General features: G+C 32.1%; 1 protein-coding gene across 5 annotated transcripts in view; it reads left to right on the top strand.

Annotated features, from left to right (window-relative positions):
- LOC126882898 (RNA-binding protein Musashi homolog Rbp6) overlaps positions 1–26,470 on the top strand; it is a 1,676,353-nt gene that overhangs the window by 1,509,377 nt on the left and 140,506 nt on the right. For all 5 annotated transcript variants that reach the window (XM_050647970.1, XM_050647972.1, XM_050647971.1 and 2 more), the window contains 2 exons: positions 321–405; positions 24,266–24,298. In XM_050647970.1, the coding sequence (XP_050503927.1) occupies positions 321–405; positions 24,266–24,298 (118 nt within the window). The remainder of the gene's footprint in view (positions 1–320; positions 406–24,265; positions 24,299–26,470) is intronic.

The following is a 26,470-nucleotide window of genomic DNA, read 5'->3' as shown; positions in this document are numbered from 1 at the left end:
GACCAAATAAAGGACATGACTGGTTACTCATTCTTCGAAGCAAAACAACACGCGCAGGAGACAGAGAATTGGACAGAAATATTCAAACGATTTACATGACGCCACTAGATCCTTACGAAGGAGAAAAGATAGAGAAGGAGGAGAATGATACTTCAAAACATCACATTCAAAAAAGAAATCCTATTCCTATGACACTGTGGGCAGCACAAAAATTTTATTTCACACGTGAATTTCAAAATATGCAATATTTTTGTCCGTGAGTGTATGTATACTCTTTGGTAAACGTAAATATTCTAATGCATTTTCGTCTTTTTTTTCAGGTGGAATGTAAGAAAGCACAGCCGAAGGAAGTGATGCTTCCCGCCAACCTGGCCAAAACCCGAGCAGCTGGCCGGGGAGCCTACGGTGAGTTACTAATGCTCAACTCCGGACCTGTAACAGCGACATCTAACGCGACATCGGTTTCCGCTCTCCGTTACGCCCCCTACCCGTTACCCATTAATACCACCCCAACCATTCCATTAACGGCTATCGCCGTCGCCCCAGCTCCCCTCCATTACTCCTTGTATGACGTAGCAGGCTGTAAAAGGGTATTTGCGCCCATGCGGCCCTTAGCGGCCACTCGGGCCGCTCCGACCCTGGCCTATTCTGTGAGCGATTTGCTAGGCGTGCAAGGGCTCGAAATTCCAACCACTGTCTATACAAATACGTTGCCGGCAGGACTGGGGTTGTAAGACATTATTTTCTCGCGGTTGAGATTTATCTTGATTCTTAGTCTTAATTTCAATTGAAAGGAATTAGCCAAATCCTCGGAGATTTTGAAAATGGGTTAATTAGGAACACCCGATTTATTGCAGTACGGTTGTATTTGTAATTGCTAGCTTTAAGAAATTTATTGCTAGACAATACAGTTTGTACGTACATCAGTTTTGAATACTTATAAGTCAGCATGTTATTTACATCATAATATTATCTTTGAGAAATTGACTTTACACCAGTCAATGAGAGCAAGAACAGGATATTACCTCCGAATTCTATCCTACTGCATGGATTTTAATGGAATTTTGGGAATAGTCTCTACTTATCTCCCTATTCAAAGCCTACGCTATATACTATGGCGCTTTTATCTTGGGGGCGGTTCCCACCCCTTCAAGTGAATGGAAAATTTTTTGGTCAAAATAACCACGGAAGTAGCTAAAGAACCTAATTCTAAGTAAAAACTGTTTTATAATTTTTTTACTTGAAAATTTAATACTTTTTGAGTTATTCGTGGTTGAAAATTGGCCATTTTCATTGAAAAATGACACCTTTTCGGACGGTTTTTTGCGAATACCTTAAAAACTATATGAGACATTTTTGTAGCGTATAAAAAAAACAAAGAGATTCGTTGCTTCATAAATCTTCTAGTTATAATACAAAAAGAGATATTATAGATGAAAATAGCTCGTTTTTTGGTGCATGCTCAAATCGGTGTATTCAACTTGAAATAACAGAGAAGCGGTCGATTTTAGGTGTATAATGTTACCAATACCTTTTGTGGTGCTTCAAAAGGCCTTTAAAATTAATGACTAATATATTTTAAGAAAAAATGAGAAGTATATTTAACCCCTCATCCACCAGAATTGAAATGCACCGTTCTACTTCTACAATACCTTTTACTATGGTGTTATTTATATGTTCAAAAAGTTGAACGGGTTTAAAATTAATGGTTTTTGAATAAAATAAGATCAAATTATAGAGCGGCATTTTTAAATTTTTTCTCCATGTAACTTGAAAATGGTAAGAGATACAAATAATGAAAAATTAAAACAAAATTTTTATCTAAAAAACAATACATTTTTGTACAGTATCTTTTTTTCGTATCTCTTATTTGATCTTATTTTTTTTCAAAAACCATTAATTTTAAACCCGTCCAATTTTTTAAACATACAGGGTGTCCCAAAAGTAGGGGAACGGTCGAATATTTCGCGAACTAAACATCGGATCGAAAAACTGAAAAATACGTGTTCAATCATTTTCAAAAATCTATCTAATGACACTAAACACCAACCCCCACTACAACCCCTGGAGGTGGGGTGGAGGGTAACTTTATAATCTCAAATGGAAACCCCTAGTTTTTCTTGCAGATTTGGATTCGTTACGTAAAAGTAAGTAACTTTTATTTAAGACATTTTTTCGAACTGTGGATAGATGGCGCTATAATTGAGAAAAACGATTTATCCTGATACCATAGGTAAATTATAGAAACGGTCTAATATCTCGAGAAATATACTTCCAAATGAGAAACCAAAAAAAGGTTTTTAATACTTTTCGAAAACCTACCGAATAACACTAAACATGACCCTCCAACCCACCTCCTGGAGGTGGGGTGGGGGGTAACTTTAAAATCTTAAATAGCAACCCCCACTTTTTATTACAGATTCGGATTCGTCGATACGATTTGTTAGCGCCATCTATCAGCAATTTTAAAAAATGTTTCGAATACATGTTGCTTAATTTTTCATGACGAATTCTAATCTGCAATAAAAAGTGGGTGTTGCTATTTAAGATTTTAAATTTACCCCCCATCCCGTTTCCAGGGGGTGGGTTGGAGGATCATTTTTGGTGTTTATCGATAGGTTTTCAAAAAATATTAAAAACCTGTTTTTTGGTTTCTCATTTGGAAGTGTATTTCTCGAGATATTAGACCGTTTCTATAATTTACCTATGGTATCAGGATAAATCGTTTTTCCCAATTATAGCGCCATCTATCCACCGTTCGAAAAAATGTATTGAATAAAAGTTGCTTACTTTTACGTAACGAATCCAAATCTACAAGAAAAACTAGGGGTTTCCATTTGAGATTTTAAAGTTACCTCCCACCCCACCTCCAGTGTAGTGGGGGTTGGTGTTTGGTGTCATTGGATAGATTTTTGAAAATGATTGAACATGTATTTTTCAGTTTTTCGATCCAATGTTTAGTTCGCGAAATATTCGACCGTTCCACTACATTTGGGACACCCTATATAAATAACACTATAGTAATAGGTATTGTAGAAGGAAAACGATGCATTTCAATTCTGGTGGATGAGGGGGTAAATATACTTCTTATTTTTTCTTAAAATACATTAATCATCAATTTTTGTTGCAGCATACCTCGCTTAGTTTAAACATAATCGACATTTAATAGTGCTCACTGTAAAGGTCTTTTCAAGCACTACCATAGGTATTGGTAGCATTAAACATCTAAACTCGACCGTTTCTCTGTTATTTCAAGTTAAATACACCGATTTAAGCATGCACCAAAAAACAAACTCTTTTCAACTACCATATCTCTTTTTGTATTACATATAACTAGAAGATTTATGAAGGAACGAATCTCTTTGTTTTTTTTTATAAACTACAAAAATGTTATGTTTTATATGGTTTTTTTAGTTAGATATGTACATACTTTTTAAGGTATTCGCAAAAAACCGTCCGAAAAGGTGTCATTTTTCAATGAAAATGGCCAATTTTCAACCACGAATATCTCAAAAAGTATTGAGTTTTAAAAAAAAAATTATACAACAGTTTTTGCTTATAGTCAGGTGCTCTAGCCATTTCCGTATTTATTTTGAATAAAAAATTTTCCACCTCCTTGAAGGGGTGAGAACCACCCCTGAGATAAAAGCACCATAGCATATATGGTAGACTTTGATTCTTGAGCTATTCCCTATTTACTGTGAGAAATCAAGTACATCGATGTAGTAGGATGGAATTTGGAGTCGAATACCCTCATTGACTGCCCTATTATATTTTGACTGATTAAAGTAAAAACACCATTTTTAAAAGAAGCAAATTAATGATGAAACTTTGACGGATAGTAAATTTATTAAATCTATAGCTCTATAGTAAGATCTCCCACCCCAAAATCACTACGCGCATAACGTAGTTAATCAAACTCACATCTTTATATAAATTTAACAATAGAAGAATACATTTATGACAGGTTGCCAGTCAAAAAGTGGCTGAAAAAAGTTTTAACTAAATTAATAGTAATTTATTTAAAAAAAAAAGTTCATTTCACATAGATGCCTGTTTGTATATCAAATTAAAGTTATTTTTTTTTCTAATACGATGATATAAGGTTGACTGTGAAAAAATGGACGCAAGGCAACAAGGCTACTTGATCGCCTAGGTCTAAAAATGAACCTCAATAGCAGCGAACACCCAACCATTCAAAATCAAGTGGTCGAATTGACACAAAAGAACATAATATATTATCTCGGTCATGAAATCAGAATAAGCAAGAATTATCACACCTGTGAATTTCAACGACGAATAACAGCTTTAAGAAAAAAAAACATCTTTAAGAGCAACATCGCGATAGCTATGAAACGGAAGATATTTGACTAATGGGTTCTTACTACTATGAACAGAAACTCTCAAGCTCACAAAAACAACAGCACAAAAAACGCGAGTGGCACAAAGGCGCATGGAAAGATCGATTCTCGGCGTGACAAAAAAAGACAAAATAAGGAACCAAGACCTGTGGAAAAGAACAGGTATCACTGACGTCGTCGAACGTATAGCCAGGCTGAAATGGAATTGGGCAGGTCACGTAGCCTGTCTGAAAGACTCAAGATGGACCAGAAAACCAATTGAATGGCGCCCAAGAAAAAACAAACGCAGCAGAGACTAGCAACAGGCTGGATGGACGACATTAAACGAATGTAAAAAAAAATGGCAACAAGACGCCAACGGGGTAACCAAGATGATCCTTAGGAAGGGGGGCAAGTTACAGCTACTGGAGGGTTTCTGGCGGTATGAAATACCGCCAATTTAAGCTCAAAGTACATCCCAAATGGAGGGAGTTATAACCTCCAAACCCCCTGGTTACGCCACTGCAAGACGCACAGAACCGTGGAGAGTGGCGAAAAACGGGAGAGACCTATGTCCAGCAGTGGACGGAAGAGGTTGCATGATGTTGATAATGAAGCTTATCTCATCGTATTAAGAAAATTAGCTTTAATTTGATACAAAAAAAACATGCATCTACGTCATGAGTATTCCCTATACTAAATTTATAATCGAGATGCAGTAGAAATAAACAAACCACGACACGTTAAATGCTACTAGGAGCTCTCCCGAATCATAATTTACAATGTATACATTGTAAATCCCAAATTATAATTTCAAAAGTTTATACATTGTAAATTATGATTCGGGAGAGCTCCTAGTAGCATTTAACGTGTCTTGGTTTGTTTATTTCTACTGCATCTTTATTGTAAATTTAGTATAGATGGTAATTAACTTAACTTAAAATTACAGAAACGGAGATGTAAACTGAGCAGCATATTGATCCTTTAAAATACTTCTTCCTCTTAAGTTCGTGCATGTTAAGTAAAAATTATCGAGTATTTGGATGAACTAAATTTCTAGATACATATTAAGAGACTTTTGGTGATCATCGAAGAATTTGATAACGGTTATATGAACAATCTCCATCTTGACCAAAATATCTTGTCCGTCTGATTATATTCGAGAGCTGGTTCTAACTATTTCTTTTAAATGTGGAACTCTCATAAATTTATAAGTTTATATCGATAATTTCCAACTCTACTAGTTTCGTCCCTTTTTATTTCACAATATATTATGTTTTTCATCTATTGCGTTATTTTACCGATTTTATTAGTGCTCTCATCACTGTATAGTAGATTAGATACAGTGATGAGCGCGCTAATAACCGGCAAAATAACGCAAGTGATGAAAAACATAATACATTGTGAAATAAAAAGATTTGAAACTAGTAGAGGTGGAAATTATCGATGTAAACGTATAAATTAACATTACATTACATATAGTTTCCCACCTTTAGACGTCTGTGACAGGAGTATTTTCTAAAATTCTCCTGCCACAGTGACAATTGGCATGCTCCTCCGATACTTCTAAAGGTAGGAAACTATCTAATATAATGTTAATTTATACGTTTATATCGATAATTTCCACCTGGAATAGTTTCATCTCTTTTTAAATCACAATGTATTATGTTTTCCATATTTTACCGCTAATTAGCGCACTCATGACTGTATATCCATTAAGTTTTGTGGATTTATATTGGTGCTTTTACTTTAAGCAAATTCCTCTCAGTGAAATTAGGATACCTATATTCTTTTTGAGTATTATTAGAATTCGGTCCTAGACATAATAGTTTAGATATAAAGGTGTATGTAATTATACCTTCAATGTTGTAGAGGTAATTAGTTTAATATATAATACATTTATCTATTTTGTTGAACCAAAACCATATCATAGGTGGGTATAGTATTTAGCAGAATTTACTGATTTAACCATTTTGTTAGTTTTAGCCGATATTTTTTTTAATGAGGTAGGTAGATTTTCGAAACTGATCTATTTTTACACGAAAATTTGATAAAATTAGTAGTGAAACTAGATGATTAGATTTTTTATGAAGGTCGCACTTGTAGAAATCGTTGAAAATAGTTTGTTTCTATTAAACAACAATATTTCGATAATAAATATATTTAGAGACAAGTTTTATGGACGGACTCCAAATATAAGACGGATGTGTAGTATCATTATTCAAATTATGGCCTGGGTGAAGTTTCCAAAATTTAAAGCTTTGAAAACCATATCCTAATAATTATCGACAATGGTAAGCCTTCTTCATCCTGGTAAACTATACATACTTATTTTAATAGGTTTGCTGGTTCCAAAATTTTGGAAGTTATAAAGTGTTCTAATCATCATCATCCACCCGTACGCGTCCACTGCTGGACATAGGTCTCCCTCAGCTCATTCCATTTATCTCTATTTTGTGCGGCTTGCATCCAGTTACCGATAACATTTCAAATAACCGTTTCAAATCATCGGCCCATCTGGTTAGTGGGCGTCCTCTGCTCCGTAGTGCTTCTTCTCGCGGCCTCCACTCGACAATACGTTTTGTCCATCGGTTGTCTGGCAATCTGGCGACGTGTCCTGCCCAATTCCACTTAAGCGACGCGATTTTTTCGACAGCGTCTGTTGTTTTTGTTCTACGACGTATTTCTTCGTTGGAGATTCGGTCTCTCAGGGAGACACCCAACATCTGGCGCTCCATAGCCCTCTGAGCGAATCTTGTTCACTACCTTTTTTGTTAGTGTTAATGTTTCGGCTCCATAAGTGAGTACAGGCAACACACATTGGTCAAAGATTTTCCTTTTGAGGCATATGGGCAAGTCCGATTTAAATACATAGTTAAGTGTTCTAATATTCGCGTTGAAAAAGATCTACTTTATTTACTCGTCTCTTATCTTAGATATTTTTTAATGTTTATCTTTTATGTTTTATTTGTTTGGTGATCTGCATAAAATGCAGTTTTTTTCGAAAAGTTTTAATATTTTTCAGTGCACTCTTGGCTTCAAACAAGAAATTTTTTATATAGGAATTGGGTTCTTAATCTCTGTCCTCCATTCCTCTAGTATATTACGACATCTTATTATTTCCTTTTTGAAATCTGTCAATGCTGTCACGATATGTGGGCTACCATATTTAATAAGATCATTAAGTAAAAATAATTAATAATGGGGCAGATTCGTGCAAATATTATAAGAAATATTGTGCATATAATGGTAGAAGCATATAATTTGGACCACATATACTACACATACAAAGATTCAAATTTAGATATGAGACCATCTCAGATTTTGCCTTTTACAAAAATGGCGGGAATTCAAAATGGCGACTATACATATGTGACTAATAGCACGATAACTTTTGAACGAAAATTCCGATTTCAACCAAATTTGGTATATAGGATTTTTTTGACGTAAAAGATCGAGGTCTTGAACCGGAAGAATCGGTTTACCAGAAGTTGTGTTTTTCCTGATTTTTTATGTAAAAATATGTTGTTTATTTTTTCAATTCTTTCACCCTGTATATATTAATTTTTCAAAAAGGTAATACCGGCGTTGAAAAGAGCGTAAAAATATTTTTTAGAAAATATTTTGGACTCTTTAGTTATGTTAACTACCAATTAATAAATGCATAACGTATCTTGACATGTACCTATGAACCTATGTGCGGCAGATTCGTGGGAATAATATACGAATTATTATGGATTTAATGGTAGAAGCATATAATTTGGACCACACACACTACACATACAAACATTCAAATTTAGATATGAGGCCATCTCAGATTTTGTCTATTACAAATATGGCGGGCATTCAAAATGAATCTGCCGCACATAGCTACATGTGAAAATACGTTATGCATTTTTTATTAAATGGTAATTAACATAAAAGTTCATAAAAAGTTCAAAATATTTCCTAAAAAATATTTTTACTCTCTTTTCAAAGGCGGTATTATCTTTTTGAAAAATTAATATATACAGGGTGAAAGAATTGAAAAAAAAAACAACATATTTTTACATAAAATAACAGTAAAAACACAACTTCTGGTAAACCGATTTTTCCGGTTCAAAACCTCGATCTTATACATCAAAAAAAGAACCTACATACCAAAGGTTGAAATTGGACTTTTCGTTCAAAAGTTATCGTGCTAATAGTCACATATGTATATGGGTCATTCCATTTCAAATCGCTCAATTTTGGAGCAAAAAAAAATTTTGGACCTCCCATTTGTCTGAAAATTGGTATATAGCTTCTGCGGGACGTAAAAATAAGATATTTAAGGTCAAAAAATCTTCTTCTTTTTTTCTCAAAATGTTATTTTATGCGATTTTACAGTGATTTGGTGTTAATTTATACAAATTTGCATTTTATGTTGTAAAGTATCAATGGAAAACATAATATTTTAATAGAAGGGACTCAAAAATGTCATTATATGGTATTATAACAAGTTACTTTGATTTAAAACAAGCTTTTGATCAAATTTTATAGTGTAGAAAACGTTAAAATACCGTTTTTTACATTTTTCTCCATTCCCAAAATACATCATAATCGATTTGGCTGAAAATTTCCCCACAGATAGACAAGACATAGGACTTTAAGTGGTGAGAAGGATTTGAATTATATTACAATACCAAAAGTTTACATGCAATATTATAGTCAAAAATATAGGCGTCTACTGTAAGTACAATTAACTCGAAAATATCGACCTCACGACAAAAATTGTTAAAAAGAAATTGTAATAATTGTAAATAAGATTTATTTGCAACAATTTCAGTTCCTACCATTTTTGTCGAAAAGTTAAAAATGGCGGAGATATTGAGCAAAACAGGTTCTCCTTTAAAATCAAGATGGCGGCTAACGTAACGGAGGAATTCATTTGTGATGTTAAATTTAGGCTACTATTGACTCCCCTAAAGATCAGAAAAATAAAATTTTGGGCAGCTCGGCATTCAAGGTCAAATGCTATCCCGACTGGACTAATATATACTTTTGAGTCTGATATTACTGCATGTAACTTTTTTGGTATTGTAATATAATTCAAGTCCTTCTAACCACTTGAAGTCCTATCTTTTGGCTATCTGTGGGCGAATTTTAAGCCAAATCGATGATGATGTATTTTGGGAATGGAGGAAAATGTAAAAAACGGTATTTTAACGTTTTTTACACTATTGATCAAAAACTTGTTTTTATATCAAAATAACTTGTTATAATGCCATATAATGACATTTTTGAGTCCTTTCTATTAAAATATTATGTTTTTCATTGATACTTTACGACAGAAAATGCAAATTTGTTTAAATAAACGCCAAATTTCTGTAAAATCGCATAAAATAATATTTTGAGAAGAGAAGAAGAAGAAGATTTTTTGGCCTTAAATATCTTATTTTTACGTCCCGCAGAAGCGTTATACCAATTTTCAGACAAATCGGGGATCCAAAATTTTTTGCCTGAGTGATTTGACATGGAATGATAGACGAAATTTTGAATGACCGCCATTTTTGTAAAAGGCAAAATCTGAGATGGCCTTATATCTAAATCTAAACATTTATATGTGTAGTATATGTGTTCCAAATTATATTGTTCTACCATTAAACGCACAATAATTCTTATAATATTTGCACGAATCTGTCGCACATGGGTACATGTGAATATACGTTCTGCATTTATTAAATGGTAATTAACATAACTAAAAAGTTCAAAATATTTCCTAAAAAATATTTTTACGCTCTTTGCAATGGCGGTATTAACTTTTTAAAAAATTAATATATACAGGGTGAAAGAATTTAAAACAAAACAACATATTTTTACATAAAAACCAGGAAAAACACAACATTTGGTAAACCGATTCTTCCGGTTCAAGACCTCGATCTTGTACATTAAAAAAAACCTACTTACCAAATTTGGTTGAAATAGAACGTCTCGTTCAAAAGTTACCGTGCTATTAGTCGTCACATGTGTGTAGTCGCCATTTTGAATGACCGCCATGCGCCATTTGAGTGCTGGTGGTGCTCTCTGAACTAAGTTTTTGCTTCGCATCGGAACTGAATAAAAATGGTATATATTTTTATGATGTAAGAATCTTGAAAATCGGACTGCAAATAATAAAGTTATAATTTTAAAGTTAGTCAAAAATTTTTAGTGACAGAATTTTGTGCGGATGAGTGTATTATTTTTTATTCTCGTATTAAATATAATACAGCGAAGTATTATTATTTTAAAGATTTTGTGCTGTTCTTCTGTCCCTATATAAAACAATCGTTATCATTAATATATTTATCGTCGTAATTTATGTTTATGAGGTTATCTTTCTAAATACATTCTTCGAATCCCTTTGTACTATAAACCTTTGTTTTTATTGGAAAATGTTATTGTTTTACAGTAAATTAACCGTACAGAATAATCTAGTTTATTACGAAAGTTAATCCCTCGTGCAGATCATTAAACAAGTGTTTCATAAAACCCAGAATCAGATATAATGCTTTATGAGCCACTTACTCAATAAATGCAAAATTTCGTTTCCTTTAAGCCGGCGGAACAACCAATCAAAGCCAGCTGTCGGCCCCATATTTACCCGGTTATATCTTGGAGCCCTTCATAAAATTATAATTTACGGTCATATCACTATTTTTATCAGAGAAGATAAACCTTTACATACCCCACATAAATTATTCCTAATGGGTAGATTCAGGAAGCCGTCGTGATGAAATATTCCTCAAAATGGCCTAAATTCTGTTAAAACAGTATAAATTTTTAGACTGTTAGTCAAATTTTCAGATGGATCTCGGTGGATAGCAAATTATTTCGGAGCAACGAACACATAAGGGGTTAAGGATACTTTTTACGTAGAATTCGTATTTCAGGCTCAAAGTTTGATATTTTAAAAATTGAAATTCTTTTTTAAAATTTCTCTATATTACCAAAACAATACTCTCTAGAATATATTATTTATTATAAGCACATAACAACAAATGAGTTAGTGTTTTGCATATAGTATTACACTATAACAAAAATATAGGTATGTATAAAAAATGTATGCCAGAGAACGGCAGTTCTCGCCAGTGGCGTACAACCCTCGCACATGCGGCACTATATATACACGAAACTTTCGATTTTCTAAATCTGCCTGAATTAAAAATTGGACCAAATCCCATCTTAAAGTTTCGGAAAAGTTTAGGAAAACTTTAAGATGGATTGAATCCATTTTGGTCCAAGGGTGTGGATTTTACGTCCCTTCCCATTTAGGGTCTATTTTTCGTTCTCGTCCCCAAAACTCCCAAAAATTTCGAAAATTTATGTCCGATCTCTGCGGCATCTGATTGTATTCCGATTGTATACCGAGTTCAGTAATTTTATTCAATTTCTATTTAAAAAGGGGAAAATTTTGTGGGTATGTGTGTGTGTGTGTGTGTGTGTGTGGAAAAGTTACACCGATCTGAATTTTTTTCTGTGTTTCAAGAGGGGGTCAGGGCCGATTCAGAACCGTTATAGTTTGTGACTTTCGACCACCTATAAGCGAACTATAGCACTGGGTAGGTACAAAACGGTATATTTTTTGGAGGTATGTATCTTAGGTTCAAGGGGAAGCAGGAAAACTGTAGATACATCAAATCAATAGCTTTGAGTTAAGCTTTCAAATGCTTATTATATTATATGATTATTATATATGTGTATATGTATAGGATTATTTTTGTGTATATATATTTTGTGTATATATATAACCAAAGTATATATTTTATTTTTTTTTTCTTCTTATTTTTAGGTTAATATTACTGATATTACTATCTTGGGGGCCACCTCTTTTTTTCTTAGCTCCACATGTCCATTACAGACACTAATAACATTTAAAGTCCAATGTTATATTCATACTTTCTTTCCCTCGGCTCCTTACCGCTCCTAGGTAAGAGCCGACAACTTCTACGACCAATCTAGGCTGCGCAAGGCACTAGGCACTCCTAAGTTTCGTTCGCTAACTGAACACGTACGGGAGTGTCTTGACGAAGACGGGTGGTTTTAGTTGGTAGGCAGGGTAACAGGAGGGCATCCGTTTGCAGGATCTCCCTACACGGGGGAAAATGGACTCGGATGTTTTCCTCTATTCTGAATCCAACACACGCCAAGTATGGTACGGTGTTTAGAACATTTCCACCCAAATCCAAAACCTACGAATTGCACCAATAACTGAGCGTTTGTAGGAGGACTCTCGACGCGTCTAACGGTAATTATGAATGTTCTTGGGAAAAACACTTTTTTTAAAAACTAAACTCACAATTTAAACTTTTATTTTCGACTTACAAAAATTTTAGTAACAACACAATAAATTAAAATCAGACTGAAAAATATTGATTTTTACATGGTGTTTTATAATTTTATAATTGCTGATCTTGCTGTCCAATACGTCGTAATTAAGTCCAGAATGTTCAAGCGGTAGCCTCGTGTTGACTCCACGTGGTAGAATTTACTGGATGGTAGCAGTCATTGTACTGTAACTCAGTGTATACCTCATATCTGGGATAATTCGAATTTTTAAGTTATAGGCTGCATAAATAGGATCAAATCTATTTCCTATGGGAAAAACGGTTTTTTAAGGTCAATAGTTCATGTAATACCTTCAGTTATCATAATTGATGTATCAGATACTACTTGTCAATACGTTTCAAACTCATGTTTAGTGATCAAAATCGGTTAAGTCATTTCGAAGTTATCCAGTTCCGAAAGTATAATCCATTTAACTATTATCGCCGAAATGGTTTATCTAGTTGTCGTGGTTACGACGCTAAATTTGATAGGGCAATCCGAGTTCATTTACCGGCCATCCCAATTTTTTTTTCGATCTATTTCAAATAGAAAAAAAATCTAGTGTACATTCGATGGACACTAGATCATTTGGGAGATAATGCGAGAAAGACAGTACTTCCAGTTACAACTCTGGAACCGGAATTGCTAGGTTAAATTTCTCACCTTTAAACTATCTTGATTTATATAATATACGCTAAATAAATTAAAACAATATACAAAAATGAAACTTTTAGCCTGAAATATAAAATAATAATAAAAGTTGTCTTAATAAAAGCCGGTAACGTACTATAGACTTTCATTGGATTATTAGCATAAAAAAATATAACCCCATCTATAACCTGTTAACGTCATACGTGGATCATTTCGATTAGAAATGTTGAGTTCTTAATTTAAATAGTTTCCTAAAATTAATAATTAGTAGGTAGATTTTTTAAATCAGTCTTAGTTCTTTTAATAGGTCATGAAATTTCATCGTGTCCAGCTATTGTGCAAAATCAACACGAAAAATGGGGAGTCAAGTATTATTAAAGTTTATTAAAATTTTGCGACAGATTAGAAGTGCTATCACGACGTCATGTTTTGTTAAGATCTATTTATATTCCATACATACAGTCCACAGTACACCGTCCTTTTTGGAAGATGATTACGGTACATTCCATGTCAAATCACTCAGGCAAAAAATTTTGGATCTCCGATTTGTCTGAAAATTGGTAAATAACTTTTGCGGGACGTAAAAATAAGATATTTAAGGTCAAAAAATCTTCTTCTTCTTTTTTCTCAAAATGTTATTTTATGCGATTTTACAGTGATTTGGTGTTTAATTAAACAAATTTGCATTTTCTGTTGTAAAGTATCAATGAAAAACATGATATTTTAATAGAACGGAGTCAAGAATGCCATTATATGGCATTATAACAAGTTATTTTGAATCAAAACAAGTCTTTGATCAAATTGTATAGTGTAAAAAACGTTAAAATACCGTTTTTTACATTTTCCTCCATTCCCAAAATACATCATCATCGATTTGGCTGAAAATTTGCCCACAGATAGCCAAAAGATAGGACTTTAAGTGGTTAGAAGGATTTGAATTATATTGTAATACCAAAAAAGTTACATGCAGCAATATCAGACTCAAAAGTATATATTAGTCCAGTCGGGATAGCATTTGACCTTGATTGCCGAGCTGCCCAAAATTTTATTTTTCTGATCTTTAGGGGAGTCAATAGTAGCCTAAATTTAAAATCACGAATGAATTCCTTCGTTACGTTAGCCGCCATCTTGATTTTAAAGGAGAACCTGTTTTGCTCAATATCTCCGCCATTTTTAACTTTTCGACAAAAATGGTAGGAACTGAAATTGTTCCAAATAAATCGTATTTACAATTATTACAATTTCTTTTTAACAATTTTTGTCTTGAGGTCGATATTTTTGAGTTAATTGTACTTACAGTAGACGCCTATATTTTTGACTATAATATTGCATGTAACATTTTTGGTATTGTAATATGATTCAACTCCTTCTCACCACTTAAAGTCCTATGTTTTATCTATCTGTGGGCAAATTTTCAGCCAAATCGATTATGATATATTTTGGGATTAGAGAAAAATGTAAAAAACGGTATTTTAACGTTTTCTACACTATAAAATTTGATCAAAAGCTTGTTTTGAATCAAAGTAACTTATTATAATGCCATATAATGACATTTTTTAGTCCCTTCTATTAAAATATTATGTTTTCCATTGATACTTTACGATAGAAAATGCAAATTTCTATAAATAAACACCAAATCACTGTAAAATCGCATAAAATAACATTTTGAGAAAAAAAGAAGAAGATTTTTTGACCTTAAATATCTTATTTTTACGTCCCGCAGAAGCTATATACCAATTTTCAGACAAATCGGAGGTCCAAAATTTTTTTTGCTCCAAAATTGAGTGATTTGAAATGGAATGACCCTTACAAAAGTCTTAAAAATGGTTTTAACTGCTTCGTTTGAGCGAGTCTACCACTTTCTGAAAAATTTCAGAGTGCAGGTTGGACGCGTTTGAGCACGCCCCACGCCTAAACCTGTAGCTCTAACGCGGTTAGGTTTTGTTATAGCAAAACTGTAAAAATTTTAATTTTGATCAAAAGATTATACGGTAAAATAAAATAAACTATTTTTGTCAGACAAAAAAGAGAGCGCGATCGTAGAGTCCGACACTCGCAAGATGACACAATAGCGCGGTAGTTTTGTTATTACAAAACTCTTATTTTTAATTGAAAGTACTTATATTTAATTAGTAAAGATTGTCGATCTCTTGTCCGACAAATTTACAGCCTCGTTTCGTTAGTCCGACAACGTAAATATGTTAATGACGTGGGACGCGGAAACGCGTCCAACCTGCACTCTAAAACTTTTCAGAAAGTGGTAGTGGAGTCGCTCAAACGGAGCAGTTAAAATCATTTTTAAGACTTTTGTAATCATTTTCCAATTAGGACGATTTACTGTGGACTAATAGAAATAGGTCAGATTTGTAAAACCATGTAAAGTTATTAAAAAACGGTTGTGAAGTGTTTCTCTAAAGTTTAAAAATAACTGTTGTGGGAATTTTCAAGAGAATTGGAGCCGATTTTAACAAAATGACGCATGTGGTACAACTTATCTTACAAACCAAATATTGTCTTATCGTAAAAAAAAAACAGATATTAAAATTAAACAAAATATTAAAATTGTACTAAAATTCATTGTTCAAATCGTGATATCACCTAAATTCATTGCCTAACGACAACCTATGGATATAAACCTAACCGCAAAAGTTTAGCACTACCAAAATTATGCTCATTTTTAAAGTTGATTTCTTCGTGAACGAGGTAACGGATTCCACCAATTTTTTTTATTTTAGATTTTTATTTGGCTTTTACACTATTGGGCAAAAGTTTACTCAAACTTCTTTTTTTTTGAGCTTATACGGGCTGGAAGAAAAGAAATGTTTTTGTTATATTAAGTTTGAGACACCCTGTAGGGAAAACAAAAGAAACAAGGGTAAGTATGCATCAAAGTCGTGTTCTAGTTTTATGTTTTCTGGACATTTTTTTTGAGTTTCCCTCATACCTTTAACATATGATTTAATTGAAACAATACAATTTTTTTTGAAATGTCACTTATAAGTGTTTAGATTGTGAAAATTATTGTAAAAATGGATAAAACATATTCAAAAAGTCATGATAATTCTCACAGATAATACGAAGTCCAGTCAGAGGAGTCCCATAGGAAATGTTTCGCAATCCTTTCTTGAATTTTATGAAAGATTTTCGTATATCCGATAAACGACATTTAACAGTAACTGAATTAGTGAGAAGAGGAGCACAAATTTGGAGACAGATGAGCGAAAAAGACTATATTTGATTCCTTTTTGTAAATTTTAAAATCAATTAAATTAGTGTTGTTTAATATCTATAATCAAAATTTAACCCTCACGCACAAGCTGTACGTACAATTTCAGTGAGAAACTGAGTTTATTTTATAAGGGTTCATAAGGTTCACAGTTCTAATCAACATTTATAAGAGTTCCCCCCACGTAACCCCTGTCATTACTCAATATTTAAGTGAGGTAAATATTCATATATTAAATTGGCCTATATTCATATATTATGTATTAAAATATATTAAATTGATCACAGTCCCGACATGAATCCTATTGATAACTTATAATAAGACAGAGATATTGGTTTACGTTATGTTCCTTTCTGTTCTTAAACTGTGTTAACTGTCGTTATTTTTTATTTTTAATTTAGTACTGTTCCAGTTAAGATACATGTTAAACAGTAAAACCGTATACTTTCTTTATTTCTAGAGATATCAAAGAAATTATAAAAACAAATTGTTCAAAAAGCATGAGACTATAACATTATTTCGATATATCACCACTTTTATACATGTTGCTCCCTACAGGGTATCTCAAACTTAACATAAGAAAAACATTTCTTTTCTTCCACCCGGTATAAGGTCAAAAGAGAAGTTTAAGCAACCATTTGCCCAAAAATATAAATATACCCCATTCCACGAATATACGACTCTCTTGGATTATCGCGAGAACGAATATTTTACTGTGCAAAATATGAAGAACCAAAACAAAATTGTAAATCATATTGTTTATTGGAGTAATTATTATAGCAAAATACTTTCGTACTTCTTATGTTGCACACTAAAATATTCGTTGTCGCGATAATCCAAAACAGTCTTATATTCGTGGAATACACCATACCAAAAAAAAATTTAAAAAAAAATAGCGGAATCCGTTAATCCATTCACATGAAAATCCACTATGAAAGTGAGCATAATTTCTGGTGTTGCAAAACGTTGTCGGTTGAGCGTAGGCGTAAAAAACCGACCAATGCTTTTAAATGCATTCATTTTTTTAATCCTGGAAAAACTAATTAATATTTTTGAAAAATTTAAACGCAGAATGAAATATTATTTTATTACCGAGGCTGTAATAAACAAAAAGTTTCTTTTGAATGAGACATTTGAAATTAAAAATCACACTCAATTTTCTTTTCTTCTTCGCACCTATAACTTATTAAAATAAACATTATAGAAGTATTCAGGGACTTTTTCGGCCCTCGGTAATAATGTAATATTTTATTCTGCGTTTAAATTTTTCAAAAATACTTATTAGTTTTATCAGGATTCGAAAAAAAATTAATACATTTAAAAAGCATTGGCCGGAAATTTTGGGCCTGCGTTCTTAAGTTTATTTAATAGTGAACGCTCATGTTTATTTCTAGCCCGACCCCAAAATAAATCTTATTATATTTGACCTCAAAAAAAATTAAGGAAGGCTGAAAATTTGGTAATAGGTAGTTGAAATTTTCTATTATTATTATTATGAGAAAAACTTTACAATTCTACATTCTCTCCATTTTACAAAAATTGGGAAATACTCCCTTCTCGGGGGTGAAAAATATACATACAAAATAAGTCAGAAATTGGATAAAATAACTAATTCTAAGGAACTTTTGTTCTATAGAGACTTTTCACTTAAAAGTCAATATTTTCGAGTTATTTTCGAGTGAATATGTTCATTTTTAACAAAAAAAAATATCTAACATTAAATTAGGTTAGTTACGCTCAAAATATTGTTGGTCCCGTTTATTTTTTGGTTAAAATAATTACCCCACTAATAAGCATCACAAATAAAATAATCGTTACCCCTTCACAAGTTACTTTGTTTATGTATTCTTTATATGATCTGTAAGTTTCATCGGTTCAAAGTGCATTTTTGAAAAGGCTGTAGTTAAAATGACTTGAACGAGTCACTAATCACGAGTGTATGCAAATTTTGAACAGCCATAGCAAAACCAATTTTTGTCTAACAGGAAAACAGAAATCCAAACTATTCAGAAAAGCAAAACGTACATTTTATAACTCTTTTAGATTTTTGGTATTACTAATAATTTTTAAGTGATTTTGAGCACTTTAAACGATGAGCACTTTAAAAAATTAGCACTTTAAACCAATGAAACACATAGATCATAATAAACGATACAAAGGTAAAGTAACTTGTGAAGCATTAACGATTAATTTTATTTGGGATGCTAACACTTTAAAAAAGTTGAAATGTGTTTTCCCCGAAAAGTGATCTGTTTTTTGATTATTTCACGTTGAAATTTTCGATTTGGAATTTGAAGAATAAGAACCTACTTTTCATTAGCTACAACTCAGCTTCTACTGGCTCTACAGACTTCATACATACACCATTTTCACTTTTTTATATATTTTTGGTAAGAATATTTTTTTCCATAAAGTACTTACTTTTTGAGTTATTTGTGAAAAACCGTACAAAAACATGTTTTTTTGTTAAAATTGTTGTTAAAAAACTTATTCACTCGCAAATAACTTGAAAAGTATTGACTTAGTGAAAAAACTCTATAGAACAAAAGATACTTTGAACTAGTCATTTTATTAAATTCCAGACTTATTTTGAATGTATAGTTTTTCACCACCGAGAAGGGGGCATTCCCCTCCATTTTTGTAAAATGGAGGGGATGTAGAAGTTTAAACTTTTTCTTATATAATAATAGATACTTTCAACTACGTTTCTTGCAATAGTTATTGATAATGACTAAACAAATTGAACTATTCTAATTTATGTAAAAGTTTACTGATGAGATGATATTTGTAACAATTCGTATTCTGTTAATCTTTGTCTTATATTCGAACTACAATTCCTCTTTCGTTTTGATTTTCCTCGTACTTATACTGTCTGTAAAGCTAGGCTTTAGGTATAGCTAGGAAATTTTGTATAGATACTGACAATATTCACGCAAGTCGGGGCAGTAGTTATCCTTTTCAGGTCATGGAAGAATTCTTCCTTACTGGTCCTTCATAAGACGTCGGCCTGGTATTCCTTACACTTTGTAGCCTCCCGAAGGTGCGATCTAATCTTTTCAATAGAAACTAGATAATCATAGATCATAATTTCTCACTCACCATGAAAGGTATCCTTGTGGTGGGATTTTAAGTATTTTTATTATCGAATGCGCATTTTTCCTAAAAATATTGTACGAAATCATCTAGCCGTTTTACACTATACTCATTTACAGCACGCCAAAATCTCTTTTTTAATGAAAAATCCTTTATAAAAGATATATTTATTTAAAAACCCAGTGGGCCACATCTATCACAGGACGTTTTCGATCTACGTAGATCATCATCAGTGCTGTTTCCTAAAATAAGTATAACCAATTTAGTGAATACAAATGTTAAAAAATTGAAATGTTCATCAAGGTAAAAAGCAAAGTGTGGTTGTACTTACAGGCCACCTCAAATACATGACGTTAAAACCCTTTAAATGTTAACAAAATGCATTATAAGGACATTATTATTGAAAAATCTAAGTCCTGGATTAAAATCTGTAAGGATATGGCCTTTGGCTTCCTATGAGCCCTCACAAGGCATGTGAGTTGCTTAATTGACAACATGTCTTTACATTAAGGACGGTGAGTATCAACTGGATTGAGCGTTCAGAGCATTTCCGATTGATGTCAGAACGACACTGTCAATGTAGCGTAAGGTTTTGTGAATTGGTCAAATGCTACACTAGCCATCAATTTGGAAGATTTTTGTGGTTAGTGGTTCAAATTGATGGCTAGTGTAACATTAGATCAATTCACAAAACCTTACGCTACATTGACAGTCTCGTTCTGACATCAATCGAAAATGCTCTGAATACTCAATCCAGTTGATACCATCCTTAATGTGAAGACGTATTGCCAATTAAGCAACTCACGTGCCTTGTGGAGGGTCATAGGAAGCCAAAAGCCACAGATTTTTAAACATCACTTGGATTTTTCAATAATAATGACCTTGTAACGCATTTTGTTAACATTTAAAGGATTTCTACCCATGTATTTTTGGTTTCTTACCATGTGATTTGCCTGTAAATATAATCAAACTTTGCTTTTAACCTTGGCCAACATTTCAATTTTTTAACATTTGTATTCACTAAAGTGGTTATAATTATTTTAGGTGACAGAACTGATGATGATCTACTTAGATCTAGAACGTTCTGTGATATATGTGACCCGTTGAGGGTTTTTTTTAATAAATATACATTTTATGAAGGATTTTTCATTTATTATTTTTACAAAAAATATTTTAGCATGCTGTAAATGAGTACAATTCTTTACAAGTATTTAATTATAATATTTATTATAATTAAAATAATTAAAATTTTTAAAATTGTTTGTTAAAAATGAAATTTATTGAAATAAAAGTAATTATTATTATTTATTATATTGTTATTGCGGCGTTTTTATTGTAGGTATTAAAAGGTCTAAGGTGAAATTATACATAAATATGTACGAATTATACAGGGTGTCCCGAAAAGATTGGTCATAAATTATACCACACATTCTGGGGTCAAAAATAGTTCGATTGAACATAACTTAACTTAGTAAAATGTACTCATAAAAAAAGTTACAGCCCTTTGGAGTTACAAAAGTGAAATCGATTTTTTTTAATATCTCGAAAACTGTTAGAGATTTTTTATTGAAAATGGACACGTATCACTGTTATGGCAGGAACATCTTACAAAAAAATTATAGTGAAATTTGTCCACCACATAAAAATTTTATGGGGGTTTTCTTCCCTTAAACTCCCCAAACTTTTGTGTACGTTTCAATTGATTCATTATTGTGGTACCATTAGTTAAACACAACGTTTTTAAAACTTTTTTGCCTCTTAGTATTTTTTCGGTAAGCCAGTTTTTATCGAGGTGCAGCTTCTTTTTAATATATTTACATAAAAATTTTATGGGGATTTTGTTCCTTTAAACCCCCCAAATATTTGTGTGCGTTCCAATTAAACTATTATTGTGGTATCATTAGTTAAACACGGTGTTTTTAAAACTTTTTTGCCTCTTAGTCTTTTTTGATAAGTCACCTTTTATCGAGATGCGGCTTCCTTTTCAAAATATACCTAAAAATGTAAATTATTAATAAATTTTCAGATTATTAACATAATCGTACTTAACCATATACAAATATGTGGTGGATTCGACAAATATTCAAAATATCTCGATAAACACTGGCTTATCGAAAAAGTACTATGAGGCATAAAAGTTGTAAAACAATGTGTTTAACTAATGGTGCCACAATAATATTTTAATTGGAACCTACACAGAAGTGTGGGGGGGTTGAAGGGAACAAAACCCCCATAAAATTTTTATGGGGTGCACAAATTTCATTTTAATTTTTTTTAAGATGTTGCTGCCATAGGAATGCCACATATCCATTTTCAATAAAAAATCTCTAAGAGTTTTCGATATATGAAAAAAAATCGATTTTCATTTTGTAACTTCAAAGGGCTGTAACTTTTTTGTGTGCACTATTGTATATAGGTAAGTGAGGTTCAATCAATATATTTCTGACCCCAGAATCTGTGGTATAATTTATGACCAATCTTTTCGGGACACCCTGTATAAAATCACAGTTTTCTCAAAAAGTCACCAAGATACGATTTTGATTTTGATCAGAGATGATTACTGAAACATCGACTTTTGTTATTCTGGAAAACGTTGCGGGTGGTTTTCATGTGGGACTAAATTTTTGTCTACACTACCGTGGCAATAAAGTTATGTAATACAAAAGAAAAAAAACATGTAACAGCCTTTAAACACGACGTACATGAGATAAATTTACTTTTATTGCAGTAAAATATTTTACAGACAAAGCTTAAAAGAAAACCAACTTTTTCTTACAATATTTTAGGGTAATGTGCATTCTGAAATCAAATTCTTTAGTCTAGAAATTAACAAAAAGTTTGTATTCTTAGTGTAGTCGAGAAATAGTTATTAGAAAAGTTTTTAACAAAAATTCTGTAACTACGTAACATTTTAAGGTGTTAATGTGACACTTATTGTTTCTAGTAGCAAAACGGTCCATTAAAGTGTACAAGTTCAGAGTCTATTTTGTAAGATTTATGTACTTAGTTCGTGCGTTTTAGTTGCATTTAACTTAACAGATCCTCTCAAGTTAGTGTTAACATAATTTTAGTTGGAAAAACCTTCAAAAGAATTGTGGACATATTTTAAAGAGATCATTAAAAGTCATAAAAATTAAATGTTTAAAAATTATAATCGTACAATATATTTGTCTAATGTGTAACTGGGGTACCTCTGTACTTCTGGGTTATTGTTTTTGCCCTATTAAAACATTATAACCATGGTACTAATTTAGTCCAGGCTCCGAGACCGCTCTCTGAGACCGCTGTGAGACAAATTTAAATGGGATCGGGCGAAATTTTTGGGCAAAAATTGCTTAAAAACATTTTTTTAAATTTAAACATTGTTTAAACAATTTCTGCTCAAAAATTTTGCCCGTTACCCTTCAGATTTGTTTAAAGTGGGCATTTTTGAACAAAACTCCGCAAATCAACCTAATCAGAAATACTAACATTTATTTAGGCTGTATGGTAACAAATTTGTGGATAAAAAATTGGTAGATTACATAATTTATTGTGACGGCATAGGTATCAGTTATATACTTACTTATACCAACTAATTCAACTCCAAATTGAAAAGTTTCTTTTCTTTTGATGTTTCTTCCAATACATATAACTTCGTTAAATTCTAGTGTGTAGTCGCCAAATAATTATGCAGAATAGTCAAATGGACGTAGTGTTAGAAAATATGTGCGAAAGAAATTTTGAGATGCATGATTTTTAATTTTCTAGTTTCTGGTGGATGTATTTATAAAACTTATTATTAAGAATTACTCGGCAAATTACTCAAGATATAAGTAATATTTGTAAAAAAATTACTAATAGCTCGAAATTAATTTAAGTAACAAGACACTTACACACTACACATTACACCTGAGTTAGTGATAAGTTATACAATTACGTGGCTAAAGGTTCTAGTTCTAAACCAAGGCCAGAATCAGAGAAAAAAAAATTAATTTAAACTTAATAGTAGAGTAAACTTTATACCAACCAATACACAGGGTGTCCAATTAAGTCGGGATCATACGGGTAACCATTTTATTTTTAGTTTTATGAAAAAAAGTTATTCTTTATAAAAATTTCTGAGTGATGTAAAACCTAGAATGCCACCATCAAACATTACATATTTTTAGTCATATTTACGGTTTGTCAAAAAATATGAATATTATGTTATTTTAGGTTTTAGATCATGCATAACTTTTTTTCAAAAATAACTTTTTTTCATAAAACTAAAAATAAATTTTTTTCCGTATGGTTCCGACTTAATTAGACACCCTGTATATACGATACTATTTTTATCAGTCACTCAAATCAAAACATGCATTTCAAAAAAATTAACGTACATGTAGAATTAGTCGAATGTTTTACGCAGCTGTTGAATCTACTAAAAGTTTGTGCTAACTTAAAGACAACGTTTCTGTTAATTTTAGTTCCTTCTTCAGCTTCTACCGCGTCGATTTTCCGTAGCTTAGACACGTAGTTGAAATTTCATGAATGTTAACAAACTATTCGTTTTTACTAGTAAACCAATTAGAGTTTTTTGTTCTTAAATGTTTACCGCGACGTGTCTTTTAATATATACTAATCGCCATTTTTTTCGTTTTTGTAGATTTTATGTGGTCGCTGGGAGCCCTTCCTGACGGTAAGTTATACATCAATTTATTTAATTTTGTGTAGATAGTCCAGGGCGTATCTGTTTTGAGATGGACGTTGAGAGGTGACATATTTTTTTGCAGAAATTTCTTAGGGCCGGTATTTCAATAGCTACTTAAGCTTTTGCTTAGCTAAGCTTGTGTCAAAAGTTAAGGAGAAGCTTAAGCTGGGTGCCGTATTTCCATCATTCTCTTAACTAAACTGATGCTCAGCTGTAAAGTTAATTGGTTTGGTACCTCTGAATACGTCAAAGTGCCAGAGCTAACTGTTCTGAGGTAAAAACCACTAATATTGACATTTAATTTTATCTTGTCATCTGTATCAATGTTATTTTTATTTCACTTAATTTTGTGTATATGGTACATGTGTTTTTAGTTTATTATCTATATTTTCTCTGGTTATATTTTTATTGTTATTTTGCATAAGCAATAGATCCGTCTTTGTAATTTTGTTTATTGGATATATTCCTTAAAATGTCAAATTGGAATGTAAGTTTATTTTTGTAAAATAAATATACCTACCAAGCATTGTAGAAATAAACAATTTTCATGTGCCTACACCTTCCAAAAGTAGTAAGAATTTTATTAATAAATTATTAATAGATTATTCTTTAATAATCCAATAATAACGTTATTACTTAAAAGTTGGTTTTCAAAACAACTCTATAATTAATAATCTATAGAAATAACCTCAAAAAACAAAACAAATTTTAAGCAAAGGCTTAAACCAACTCCCGCGCGAGCTTAAAATTATTTGGTTTAAGCCTAGGCTTAAGCCTCAAATTGAAGTGGAAATACAGGCATCTAAGCTTAAGCAAAGGCTTAAAGTAAGCTTTGGCTTAAGTGAGGTTGGAAATACCGGCCCTAAGGGCCGGTATTTCAACAGCTACTTAAGCTTTTGCTTAGCTAAGCCTCTGTCAAAAGTTAAGGAAAAGCTTAAGCTGGGTGCCGTATTTCCATCATTTCCTTAACTAAACTCGTCCTCAACTGTCAAGTTAGTATGTTGGGTACCTCTGAATACGTCAAAATGCCAGAACTAATTGTTTTGAGGTAAAAACCACTACTGTCGACATTTAATTTTATCTTGTCATCTGTATCTGTCTCATTCAGTTTTATTTCACTTAATTTTGTGTACATGGTACATGTGTTGTTAGTATATTGTCTATATTTTCTCTGGTTATATGTTTTATTGTTATTTTGCATAAGCAATAGAAGATCCGTCTTTGTAATTTTATTTATTGGATATATTCCTTAAAATGTCAAAATGGAATGTAAGTTTACTTTTGTAAAAGAAATATACCAAGCATTGTAGAAATAAATAATTTTCATGTGCTGCAACCTTTCAAATGTAGTAAGAATTTTATTTTAATAGTCGTTAATAATCCAATAATAACGTTATTACGCAAAAGTTGGTTTTTAAAATAACTCTAGAATTATTATTAATCTATAGAAATAACCTCAAAAAACAGAAAACTAATTTTAAGCAAAGGCTTAAACCAACTCCCGCTCGGGCTTAAAATTATTTGGTTTAAGCCTAGGCTTAAGCCTCAAATTGAAGTGGAAATACAGGCATCTAAGCTTAAGCAAAGGCTTAAAGTAAGCTTTGGCTTAAGTGAGGTTGGAAATACCGGCCCTTAGACTTAAATTTGTGAAACCAAATAAGCGCAGAATTTCATGAAGAATACGATGATTGGTTTTCCAGTGCCCTTTCTATTCAATTACACCCTCTAGCGGTGGACCCACAATTATGAAAATAATTTCCAGGCTTTTCCCGAGGCAACTTTTGTTATAAATATTTGTTTCTCAAAGCTGTACTATAAACGGTTCCTGAGATATGGCCGAGAGCCATTCTTATTGGGACACCCGGTACAAAAACAAACAAAAGTAATCCAAATCAGAGGTACAGAACTCAGACTCAAAATTCATGTTGACCTGTGTAATCAATAATTATTCTCTCCAAATTATCTTAGTTTACTGTTTATAGCACTTACTTTTCCCAAAAATTAGGACTCTAGTTGTTCATATTAAATACTAATTTTCCATTATAAAGAGCCATAAACGTGACCGTGTCATTTCCTTTTAATTTGTCGTTTCGACCAACTCCTTCGACGTCTTTGACATTATTAAGTCGAGCGGAAAATAATGCAGGATCTCTCTTTAAC

The sequence above is a fragment of the Diabrotica virgifera genome, chromosome 4 (assembly GCF_917563875.1).
Source record: "Diabrotica virgifera virgifera chromosome 4, PGI_DIABVI_V3a".
NCBI classification, from domain to species: Eukaryota; Metazoa; Arthropoda; class Insecta; order Coleoptera; family Chrysomelidae; genus Diabrotica; species Diabrotica virgifera.
Note: the sequence above shows the minus strand (reverse complement) of the source record. Positions and strands in the feature narration are given on the sequence as shown.